Raw genomic sequence first — 13,707 nt, forward strand, 5'->3', positions numbered from 1 at the left:
TCTCGATCCCCAGTGTGGGGCATGCAGGAGGCAGCCAGTTGATAATGCTCTCTCACATCAGTGTTTCTCCCTTCTCCCTTCCTCTCTCTCTCTAAAAAAAAAAAAAATCAGTAAATTTTTTTTAAAAGCAAGAAAGTAGATTCTTTCTCCTCTAGAGCCTCCTGATGGGGTGTGGCCCTCCCAACACCTTGATTTTGGACTTCGAGCCTCCTGAACTGTGACAGAATAAGTTTCTGTTGTTTTAAGCCTCCAAGTTTATGGTAATTTGTTAAGGCAGACTGAGGAAATTAATACAGGAGGCACAATCTATTGTGGAGCTTATTACACAATACAACAAAATTCGGCACATTGAGCATACTGACCCTAAGCTTAATCCTCTATTAAAATATATATATATACTTTCAGAAGTATTACTATTAGTACTATGGTAATATTCATTTTCTAAATGTTAATAATTATTTAAAGCAATGTTTCAGCCCTTTTACCACTGTCTATTATTTTCATAAGTTTCACAAAAAATATTTTCACGTTTAACTTAGACTTGAGCATTTGTTTAAAGGTCTGTCTTTATCCAGTGGCGTTCTGGTAAATGTTTAAAGCGTGGTTCTCTGGAAAAAAATGATTTGTAGCATTTACTGATTTCTGTGGCATGAATTCTCCCACCTGGCCTATTTCAAGCTACCTGAATCGTGTTATTGAACACAGAATTGATGAAAGAGTAGTACAATATACTCTCACAAGCTTGCTGGAGCCAGTTTCAGCACACCACTGCATATAACTAACATAAGTCACACAAAACAAGTCAACATATGAAAAATATATTCACTCTTAAGTAACTAACTTTAGCTAACTGGAACAATAACATATAATAAACAATATGCATCTATTTCAAAAAGGAGTAAAAATCTAGACCTATTGATGTTCCTCTTACACAGTTTAAATCTGATATAGAAACTATAAAGTCTCATCATAATACCAGAGGAGAAATAAGGAAATAAGCTAAAACTAATAGAAACTACATCAACAAATTTTTACTATAATTTTTAAAATATTATAAGAAAATCAGACAGCTGGATATAAAATTATCAATTTCATAATAAGAGAACATTACTTAATTAGAAAGAATTAAAATCTGGGAGGAAAGGTTATAATTGCCTTAGAAGAATATTACAATGTAGTCCATGGAGAAAGAAGGCAAATTCCTTGAAATAAGAAAAACTTTTCATTAAAATAAGAACACACTAACCTGGCCTCTTTGCTCATTTGATCACCATATCCCACTGTGTTCACAACAGTTAATTTCAACTGAACATTGCTTTCCTGTAGTTGATATGTCTGAATTTTAAGTTCAACATTTGGGTGAAAATGTGAGGACGTTTTTTCTTTCAAATTAGTATTAAACAGTGTGTCCATCAGTGTTGATTTTCCAAGTCCAGTTTCCCCTGTAATAAACATAGACACATCATATAGGGGCATACATGGCTGAGAAGTGACACTCTACATCCCTAGGATGGTTTAAAGGGTCCCACATACTTCAAAGACAGTGATGTCCTTGAAAATACACATGCTACTCCTGACACCTTCAGTCATTAGCATAATATAGAAAGAAAATATACACAAAGTTGTATACGATTTGGAAGAGTATTTGAAGAAAAAGTGTTTAAGTAATACGGCTAAGAAGATACGTTCTTGAATTAACGCCAATGTTGCACTGCTGAAGATAAGTTGAAATGAACATTTGGAAAAATTAAGTAATAATTCAGAGAAGTTTAGCACTTACCCACACAGAGAATATTAAAAGAGAATCCTTGTTCAATAGATCTATTCACCAACTGATGAGGCAAACATTCAAAACCAAAATGACCAAGCATAGTTAAGCAACGGATATTATCTTCTCTTTGCTTAAAGAAAACACATGTTAAAAGATTTTAATTAGAATAGGAAATATCATTTGAAAAGATAGTTACAAAATTTCTAAGAAATTAGAATTATTATCATTGGTTATCATACCTCAGGCAAGATGCAAATAAAGTAAATTTGGGAACAAAGAAGCTTTTGTCCAGGCACATAGATTTTGCTGTCATTTTTATAAATAGTGAATCTGTCTGTGATCACACTCAGAGAGACTGCATTTTGAAATTTAAAAATAGGAAATTTTAAAAATACCACAAGAAAGTCCATTACTCAAAAATAATAAATTATTTTTTTCATAGAAAAAATCTCATGCTTTCATTCTGTTTCAGTGTATTGATATATTTAAGAAACTCAATATATGTTAATAAGCATATGAAAACCAAAGTCAATTTGAAATTTTAAAAAAAGGAACAAAAACTTTGACATATCCCTCTGAGAACTTGTGTTCTATTAAATTGTTAAAGGAATCCACTGCTAATAACACCAACCTAGAAAACTAGAAATTCATAAATATTATACATAAAGTTACCAATTGATTATTTTAAAATGGTGGGGGAAATTCAAGAAAGGCTTAACAATCTATATTAATTTAACCCTTGAAAAACTCTCCCAAACAACTAGAAAATTTCACAAATGTTTATGCAGAAAAGTGTTTATTGCAGCTCTCTATTTAACATTCAAATGTATGACTCCATGAAATAACACAATATCCAAATAAATGATGATATATTTATTCACACACAGGGTTTTTCTTAAGTTATTAGAGATATTTATGGAGAATGCTTTAATAAAGTGAAAAATACTTACATGAAAATATTAAGTAAAAAAGGTAAGATACAAAATTGTGCGTACATTCCTAACTTATGATAAAATCAGAGTAAACTGGTAGCATTTTACCTCTTCTCACATTAACAATTAAAACAACTGTTTGAAGGTACTGGAAGGGAACGCAAAGCAGAAAAAGCAGGAAGAAATAAAACCCTGAAAATAAGGGCAGCATAATAGGTAAAACCACATTTATGCACATATATTCTCTTGAACCTACTCCCCAGTGAATGAGGTGCTTGGGAATTAGAGCATAAGCAGAGAGTGACAGTCTTGGGCTGGGAAGTCTAAGAGATTGGGGCTGCGAAATACCAGGATATTGAGAAAGAAATCCTGGAAGAGCAAGCCACAGAGTGGAGAGATCCGAATCTGCAAACTTCAGAATATGTGGCTGAACCTAAGTCTGCACGTGCAAGCATGACTGCAAGGAGGTCAGTGGCAACTGAGAGAAGAGCTGTCATTCTGAAAGAGCTGAGCTGGTATTTCAGAAGTAGTCCTGTGGAGTCCTAAGCAGACAGAGTTTGGAGCTCAAGTTTCTCCCAAGTTATATGAGTTTGATAAGCACTGGACTTTTTATTTCAACTCTTAAAAGTCCTTGCTATAAGATTAAGGACTACATTCTAAGCCAGAGGGTTACTTTCAGATCAAAGGGCATAACTAAAATAAAACCACCTTTATAAAGCATAGTACCATGACTCAGCAGGGTACAAATGACTTGCAGTAATCTGACTGCTTGCTAAAACAAAGCTCAATACTCTTTAGAGAAATATCATAATAGAATACAGACTTTCTACAATATACTAGCCACAATGCCCAATGCATAATCAAAATAACTAGATATGAAGCAGAAAAAATATATCCCATAGCCAAAGAACACAACCAATAGAAAGATCCACGCAATGAGGATACTGGAATTGGCAGATACATACTATAAAATAACTATTATGAATCTGTTTAATAATCTAGAGAGAAAGATGGATATAATGAATAAAGTGAGGAATAATTTTTTTAATCTTCACCCAAGGATATTTTTCCCATTTCTTTTCAGAGAAAGTGGAAAAGAGAGAAAGAGAAATATCAATGTGAGAGAGACACATCAATTGGTTGCCTCCTGCACCTGCCCCGACTGGGGCCGGGGATAGAGCCTGCAACTGAGGTTTGTGCCCCTGACTGGAATCGAACCCAGACCCTTCAATCCACAGGCCGACGCTCTAACCACTGAGCCAAATCAGCTAAGGCAAGGAATAATTTTTAAATAGGTATAAAATTTTCAAAAACTAATGGAAATTAGAATGGAAAAATGCAATATTTGAAAAAATTATTTGAATGAGACAATTCCACTTCCAGCATCACAAATTAAGCATTCAACCTACCCACATGTTAACAACAGAAACTGAACAAACTAAATACACAATGATCAGAAGAACTGGAGAGTGAACAAAAATGGGCAGATACTGAAGGGGAGTCAAAACTGGGGAGAAGAGCCCTAGCGGGTTTGGCTTGGTGGTTAGAGCATCAGCCCACAGACTGAAGGGTCGCGGGTGCATGCAGGAGGCAATCAATCATTGTGTCTCTCTCATATTGATGTCTCTCTCTCACTCTCCCTTCCACTCTCTGTAAAGTAATGGAAAAAGTATCCTCAGGTGAGGATTAAAAGAAAAGACAAAACTTGGAAGAAGAGATGGCGTGATGAGTTTCACTCTAGACCAATTTTAGCCCGAGTGCAGGTCAACGTTAGTGCCACATAGGACATCACCTATTCAAATAAAAATCTAGCCTTTCTTGCATGAAGGATCAAAGGGCACGGTTAAGAGTGGAATCCAAGAAAAATGATAAGCAGAATGACAGGTCTCAAATTCTGTGTGCATATAATATGAAAGTTTCTGTCTGAACCCTAAAGCAGAATGTATGAAAAAAGTTACAAACAGCTCATATATAGGTGAAAGAACTTAACTGATATTTGAGCTACCACACGAAAGACAAATTTTCAGTTTGAGACCAAATAAGTTAATTGCTTGCTAAAACAAAAGTATCAACACTTTTTGAAAGAATATTACAGAATCTTGAAACCATAGGGTAATATTCAAATATCCATGTTATACTCTAAAATTACTTGATACTTGGCCTCAGAACAGTCAAAGGAAATTAACACCAAAATGATGGAAGTGTTAGATTTGCTCAGAGGGACTTTAAAGGAGCTATTATAAATGTGCTTAAGGACATAAAGGAAAGTAGTATGCATGCAATGAATAAAAGGACAAAAATCCCAGCAGCAGAGAGAAAAAACTATAAAATCAAGATAAGAGCAGAAATCAAAGAAGTAGAGAGTACACACATATTAGAAAAAAAGTAAGTAGGCCAGCCTTACCTGCTTTGAGAAATTGATAAAATTTCTAAACACCTAGCTAGACTAATAAAAATCACAAAACACAAATATCCCATGTCAGAAATCAAAGCAGGAATAACACTATAGACCAATACAGATATTAAAATAATAGTCAAACTTATAGAAGCAGAAAGTAGAATTGTGATTCTACTAGATGGTGAAAGAAATGGAGAGATGTTAATAAAAGGGTACAAAGTCTCAGTTAAGCAAAATGTGTAAGTTCTGGAAGTCAAATGCACAACATGGTGAATATAGCTAACAATACTGCACTGTATAAGTGAAATTTGCTGAGTGTATGTTTAAGTGTTCTCACCACACAAACACACACACAAAATAGTTACTACATAATGTGATAGAAATATTATCTTAACAACAGTAAATATTTCACAATGTGTATATATACATCAAAACATCAAATTATATGCCTTAAAATTTATAATTTTTTTTCTCAATTATACCTCAATAAAGCTAAGTAAATAATTAATAATAACAGAATATTATAAACAACTCTTTTGTCAAAAACATTGAAACAACATTTTGCCAACAAATTTAAAAATAAATTCTTTGGGGGGAAAAAACAAATTCTAAAAATGGCAATGGGAAATAGTAATTCTGAATAGCCATAGATCTAGTAAAGAAATTGTACTGTAATCAAAAACCTTCTAACAAGGAAATTTCCAGGTCTGCCTGATTTCATTGTTGAGTTCAATCAAAGATATAAAGAAAAATTCACACAAACTTCACAAAATAAAAGAAGGATTTTTCCAACTCATGTTATGAGAGTAGAAATATCAGTATAAAAACCGGACAAAGATATTGCAAAAAAGAAAATTGTACATCAATATCTTTTATGAGCATAACTGCAAAAAAAATCCTTTTAAAATATTACCAAACAGAATCCAATAATATAGAAAAATCACAATAGATCCTGAAAATCGGCATTTATTCTAGGAATTCAGGGTTGGTTCAACACTCAACAATGAATAAATGTATTTCACCATATTAATAGAATAAAGGGAAAATAGGTGAAAAACTACATTTGAGAAATTCAGTGCCCACTTATGACTTTTAAAAGCCTATTAGTAAACTAAGAATTATAGAGAACTTCCTCAATCTGATAAAGAAAATGTTACAAAAGAATTTAAATCTAACATAATACTTAAAGGTAAACATCTGAATATTCCCCCCACAAGAATTAAAACAAGGCAGAAATGTCAGCTCTTACCACTTCCACGAAACATTGTGCACTGGAGTTTCCCGCCAGTCAACAGGTCGCGAGGGAGGCATGAATACGCAAAAGAAATGTATTTCCATATCGTAAAAAGGTAGAAAATATGCAAAAATCTACTGAGCATCTACCAGAACCACTAAAAGAGCCTATCAAAATTACAAGCTACAGCCCTGGCTGGTGTGGCTCAGTGTCTAGTGTCAGCCTGCTCACCAAAGGGTCACAGGTTCGATTCCCAAGCACATGCCTGGGTTGCAGGTTCAATCCCCGGCCCTGGTCTGGGTGCGTGTGGGAGGCAACCAATCCATGTGTCTCTCTCACATCGATATTTCTCCATCCCATCCCCGCTCGTCCCTTCCCCTTCTACTCTCTCTAAAAATCAAAGGAAAAAATATACTTGGGTGGGGATTAACAAACAAACAGACAAACAAAATTACGAGCTACAGCTCTGGCCACGTGGCTCGGTTGATTGGAGCGTTGTTCCATACACCAAAAGGTTGTGGGTTTAATTCCCAGTCAGGGCACATACCTAGGTTGCAAGTTCGATCCCCGGTCAGGGCACAGGGTGTATATGGGAGGTAGCCAATCAGTGTTTCTCTCTCACATTAGATGTTTCTCTCTCCCTCCCTCTCTCTCTCTCCTTTCGCTTCTCTAAAATCAATCCTCGGGTGAGGATTGTTAAAAAATTACAAGTTACAAACTGAATATATAAAAATTAATTATGTTCTCTTCGTTTCTGATGAGACATGTACAGAGCTAAAAAAAATCATTACCAACATACAATGATAAAATTATGGACAAACAGCAAGATCACAACTTTCTGTGGACTCATTCTAGTGCTGAGTTAACAGGTAAAACAACTGTCCCAGAATCTAGGGAGAAACAGGAGCCTGCAGAGAAAGACGAGATGTGAATATTGGCTTCACTCGGCAAGACATAGACACAAATAAAAAGGGTTCATCTAAGGCAAGTGTCCAATTGCTAGAGTGTGCCTTGTGAGAGAGTAAAAACCTAGGAGTCCCACATATAAGGGAGAATCTACACCTTGCACCCTATTTCTCCTCAAACACAACTGGACATTCAGTGAAAGATTAGTCGAGCTCTGAAAAAAATCTCTCGAAAGGTCACACAGCAGCAATGCAGAAGAAATAAGAAACTTTGCTCAGATCATTTCCCTCTTTTTCCCACATAAAACAAAACACGGAATCTGAGGGGGAAGGGGTATCAAACACTCTTGCCCTTAGAGCACTGGGGAAAGAAAATTACTGCTGGAGGAAGGGAATACCAGCCATTTGAAGAGTTGCAGAAATTGATGGTGGATTCAGAGCTAAACCAGAAGAGGGCAATAAAAGGCCACAGTGCTAGACCCAGAGAGAGAGTGTTTGTCTAACACTGACACGTAATCAAATTTAAAAAAGATTCTTGACTTCTGCTCAAGATAGCAGAGTAGGTAACCCCTGTGCTTGCCTCATCACATAACCACATCGAAATTACGACTAAATTATATAACAGCCATCACTGAGAACCACCTGAAGACTAACTGAACAGAACTCCTATGACTAAGGGTATAAAGAAGAGGCCACGTTGAGACTGGTAGAAGGACAGAGATGTGGAATAGGCAGGTCCCACAACCCAGAGTGTGGTAATTAAGAATCAGAAGGGAGCCCAGCTGGTGTTGCTCAGTGGTTGAGCATAGACCTATGATACTGGAGATCTGGGTTTGATTCCCAGTCAGGGCACATTTCTAGGTTTCGGGCTCAATCCCCAGTAGGGGGTGTGCAGGAGGAAGCTAATCAATGACTCATCACTGATGTTTCTATCTCTCTCTTTGCCTCTCCCTTCCTCTCTGAAACCATTAAAGACACATTTAATTTTTTAAAAAAATTTTTTAAAGAATTAGAAGGGATATCTCACCCAACCTGGGAGCATCAAAATATGTGAAGTGACTACTATAGAAATAAATGGAGAAACTGACAAAAACACAATTATAGTAAGGGACCTAAATACCCTTTGACAGCTATGGATAGGTCTTCCAAACAAAAAAATCAATGAGAAAAATATCAGCCTTAAATATCTGTCTACATTAGGTCTAACAGACATTAATCAATATTTACAGAGGTTTTCATCCCAGAACACCAAATTATACAGTTTTCTCTAGTGCACATGGAACATTCTCAAAGATAGACCATATGTTAGGACACAAAACTAGCCTCGATAAATTGAAGAATATTGAAGTCATACTAAGCATATTCTCCAATCACGATGCTTTGAAATTAAATTTCAACTGCAAAAGGAAAGTGGGGGAAAACACAAATATGTGGAGATTAAACAACCTGCTACTAAACATGACTCGGTAAAAGAGGAAATAAAAAAAGAGATCAAAGATACATAGAGACAAATGAGAATAACAATATAACATATCAATTTTGGCAATAAAGAAAAAGCAGTAATAAGAAGGAAGTCTATATCATTAAAGGCCCTTCCTCAAAAAACAAACAAAATCTCAAATAAACAATCTAACATTTCTTCTTAAAGAACTAGAAACAGAATAACAAACAAAGCCCAAAGTCAGCAAAAGGAAGAAAATAATAAAAATTAGAACAGGATTAAACTAAATAGAGTACCAAAATATAGAAAAAATTACTACAACAAAGAGCTTTGAAAAGATTAATAAAATTAATAACATTGACAATCCTCTGACTAGACTTACTAAGGGAAAAAGAAAAGACTCAAATAAACAAAATTAAAAATGAAAGAGGAGAAATTACAATGGGTGACACAGAAATAAAAAGGACTATACAGAAATACTATGAAAGACTATATGCCACCAAATTCAATAACCTAGAAGAAATAAACAAGTTTGTAGAAATATGTAATCCCTTCTAAATCATGAAAAATTTGAAAATGTATATAGACCAATCAACTGTAAGGAAAATAAAACAACTTTCAAAAACTCCCAAAAAAGTAAAAGTGCAGGACCAGATGGCTTCACTAGTGAATTCTACTAAACACTCAAAGATTTAATACTTAGCTTTCTCAAACTCTTCCAAAAAGTTAAAAAAGAGGCAATACTTCCTAACTCATTTTATGAAGCCAAGATTATCCTGAGACCAAAACCTGGCAAGGACAACACACAAAAAAGAAAATTCCATGCCAATATCTCTGATGAATATTGATACAGAAATCCTGAACAAAATACTAGCTACTCGAATATAACAATGCATTAAAAAGACAATACATCAGCCCTTCTCAGTGGCCAGGCACCGACCCATGAACCAGGAGTTCAAGATTCGATTCCAGCCCGGCCGGGCGTGGCTCTGTGGTTGAGTGTTGACCTAGGATCCAGGTGATCAGGGTTCGATTCCTGGTCAGGGCACATGCCCAGTTGCGGGCTCGATCAATGACTCTCTCATCATTGATGTTTCTATCTCTCTCCCTCTCCTTTCCTCTCTCTGAAATCAATAAAGATATATTAAAAAAAAGATTCAATTCCAGGTCAGGGCACATGCCTGGGTTGTGGGCTCGATCCCCAGTAGGGGGCCATGCAGGAGGCAGCCGATCTATGATTCTCTCCCATCATTGATGTTTCTATCTCTCTCTCCCTCTCCCTTCCTCTCTCTAAAATCAATAAAAACATACTTTTAGAAAAAAAGATAATACATCACAATCAAGTGAGGCTCATCCAGGGGGCACAACGGTGGTTCAAAATATACAAATCAATGTAATATACCACATTAATAAAATTAAGGATAAAAATCATATGATCATGTCAATAGATGTAGAAAAAGCACTTAAGATACGATATCCATTTATAATTAAAACTCTCAATAAAATGAGTATAGAAGTATCTCAACATAATAAAGGTGATATAGGTCAAACCCTCAGCTAATATCATACTTAATGGTGAAAACTGAAAGCTTTTTCTCTAAGATTAGAAACAAGAAAAGGAAGCCCATTCTCACCACTGTTATTTAACACAGTACTGGAAGTACTAGCCAGAACAATCAGGCAAGAGAAATAAATAAAAGGTATCCAAATTGGGAATGAAGAAGTAAACCTGTCACTTCCTGTAGATAATACGATTCTTTATCTAGAAAACCCTAACAACGCCACCAAATAACTATTAGAAACAATAAACAAGTACAGTAAAGTTGCAGGATACAAAATCAATGTACAGAAGTCCATGATTCCTATATTCTAACAATATAATTTCAGAAAAGGAAATGGAAATAAAACAATTCCATTTGCAATTACAACAAAAAGAATAAAATACCCAGGAATAAACTTAACAAAGGGTGTGAATGACCTATACACTGTAAACTACAAGACATTATGGAAAGAAATTGAAGAAGAAATGAAAAGATATTCCATGTTCATGGACTGGAAGAATCAGCATAGGTAAAACGGTCATATTATCCAAAGCAATATACAGATTTAATGCAATTTCAATCAAAATCCTAATGGCATTTTTCAAAGAAACAGAATTTTTAAATATCAAATATGTATGGAACCACAAAAGACCCAGAATAGCCAAAGCAATCCTGAGAAAAGAACAAAGCCAGAGGTCTCACACTCCTTGACTACAAAGCTACAATAATCAAAACAGTATGGTGTTGGCAAAAATACCAGACACATAGAACAATGGAAAATAATTGAGAGCCAGAACTAAACCCACATGTATATGGGCAACTAATTTTCAACAAAGGAGCCAAAAACATACAATAGAGAAAAGGAACACTCTTTAATAAATGGTGCTGGGAAAATTGGAAAGCCACATGCAAAAGAATGAAACTAGACTGCTATTTGACATCATACACAAAAAATAACTCTAAGTGGATCAAACACCTAAATATAAGACCTGAAACAATAAAATACATAAAAGAAAACATAAGTACTAAAGTTATGTACCTTAATCTTGGAGAGGATTTGATGAATTTAACCTCAACGGCAAGGGAAGTAAAAGCAAAAATAAGTGAATGGGACTATATCAAACTAAAAAGCTTCTGCACAGAAGAAAAAAAAAATGAACAAAACAAAAAGAAAACCAACAAAAGTATATAAAGAACTCATACAAGTCAATATCAAAACAACAAGACACAATCCAATTAAAAATGGGCAGAGGACCTGAACAGACATTTTTCCTAAGAAGACATACAGATTCATGAAAAGATACTCAATTTCACTAGCTATAAGGGGAACACAAACAAAACCACAATGAGATACAACCTCAAACCTGTTGGTTAGAATGGCTTTTATCAGCAAGACAAAAAGCGACAAGTGTTGGAGAGGATGTGGAGGAACAGGAACTCTCATAGGCTGCTGGTGGAAATGCAAATTGGTACAGCTACTATAAAAAACAGAATGGAAGTTCCTCAAAAAATTAAAAATAAAACTACCAGATGACCCAGCACTCCCTCTTATTGGTTTCTACCCAAAAAATTTGAAAACACTTATTCATAAAGATATATGCACTCCTATGTTCACAGCAGAGTTATTTCATGGAGGCCAAGACATGGAAGAAACCTAACTGTCCTTTGATGAAGGATTAGCTAAAGAGGCTGTGGTCCATATATACAATGGAATACTATTCAGATATAAGAAATGATGAAATGTCCCCGTCTGCTACAATATGGATGAATCTTGAGAGTATCATGCTAAGCAAAATAAATAAGATAAAAGAGGACAAGGATCATATGATTTCACTTATATGTGGGCTATGAAACAGAAAGCAACAAACAAACAAAAGAAGCAAACAAAATCCCAGCAACAAAGATAACAGTATGGTAGTTACTAGAGGGAAAGGAGGGTGGGGGAAGGCTGAAGAGGGTAAAGGGGGTCAAATGTATAGTAATGGAAGGAGACCTGACTTTTTAAAATATGTTTTTATTGAATTTTAGAGAGGAAGGAAGGGAGAGGGAGAGAGAAACATTGCCTGCAACCCGGGCATGTGTCCTGATCAGGAATCGAACCAGTGACCTTTTGGTGCTTGGGAAGACGCTCAACCAACTGAGCCACACCGGCTAGGGGCAGGAGACTTGACTTTAAGTGGTGAGCACACAATATTCAGATAATGTATTGCAGACTTGTATACTTCAAAGTTATGTAATCTTATTAACCAATGCCACCCCAATAAATTTAATAAAATAATAAAATGCCAAAGATTAAAGACAGAGAATGTATCTTAAAAGTAACCAGAAAAAAGCAGTTAGTTACATACATGGAAGCTCCCATAAGACTATCAGCTGATTTCTGAACAGAAACATTGCAGGCTAAAAGGGATTAAATATTCAAAGTAATGGCAAACAAAGACGTAGGACCAAGCAAGGCTGTCATTTAGATTGTTTAAAATAGTTTCCCAGACAAGAGAAAGCCAAAGGATTTCATCACCACTAAACCAGTATTATATTATGTGTTAAAGGGACTACTTTAAGAAGAAAAGAATAGGTCAAAAATATAAATAAAAAATAGAAAAGAAAATATCCCTACTGACAAAGGCAAACACTTAAAAAAAGTTGTGGATCAACCAACTATAAAACTAATACAAAGATTAAAAGGCAAAAGTAGGAAGAACATATTTAATTACAATCAACTAGGAGATACACACACACACACAAGAAGTAAAAAATAATGACAAAAACAACCATGGAGGCGGTGAGTAAAAACTGTAGTGATTTTAGAATCTGTTCTTAATTAAGGAACCAACTTAAAATAGACTGTATAAACATAGCTTGGTTTATATGAGGCACATGGGAACAACAAATGAAAAACCTATCAGATGTATACAAAAAATAAAGAGAAAGGACTACAAACACAACACTATAGCAGTGACCAACATACAAGAGAAGAATGCAAGAGAATTTAAAAAACAAAAACAAAAAACAGAGAATTACAAAAACAACCAGAAAACAATTAATAAAATGGCAGTAACTACATACCTATTCATAATTACTTTTAATGTCACTGGACTAAATGCTTCAGTCAGAAGACATAGGTTGGCTGAATGGATTTCTTAAAAGACCCATACATTTGCTGCTTACAAGAGACCAACTTAACATCAAAAACTCATAGAGACTAAAAGTAAATACATGAAATAAGATATTTCATGCAAATGGAAATAAAAGAAAATCTGGAATAGAAATACTTATATCAGACAAAACAGACATTAAAACAAAGGTTGTAACAATAGACAAAGCAGGTAGTTTAACAATGATAAAGGGATCAATCTAACAAGAGGATATAACTCTTGGAAACATGTATGCATCCAACATAGGAGTACCTAAATATACACAGCAAATATTGACCAACATAACACTATATAATATAACATAATTTAATGGATATGGTAGCTATAAGG

At 34.9% G+C, this 13,707-nt stretch overlaps 1 protein-coding gene across 1 annotated transcript in view; it reads right to left on the minus strand.

Moving 5' to 3' along the window:
• The window catches only part of SEPTIN14 (septin 14), a gene marked incomplete at its 5' end in the record, with an annotated part of 32,143 nt that overhangs the window by 15,397 nt on the left and 3,039 nt on the right, over positions 1–13,707 (minus strand). Inside the window, 2 exon segments of the mRNA XM_081132684.1 lie at positions 1,247–1,442; positions 1,781–1,901. Coding sequence (XP_080988810.1) covers positions 1,247–1,442; positions 1,781–1,901 — 317 coding nt within the window.

The sequence above is a fragment of the Miniopterus schreibersii genome, assembly GCF_964146895.1.
Source record: "Miniopterus schreibersii genome assembly, chromosome: 3".
Taxonomy (NCBI): Eukaryota; Metazoa; Chordata; class Mammalia; order Chiroptera; family Miniopteridae; genus Miniopterus; species Miniopterus schreibersii.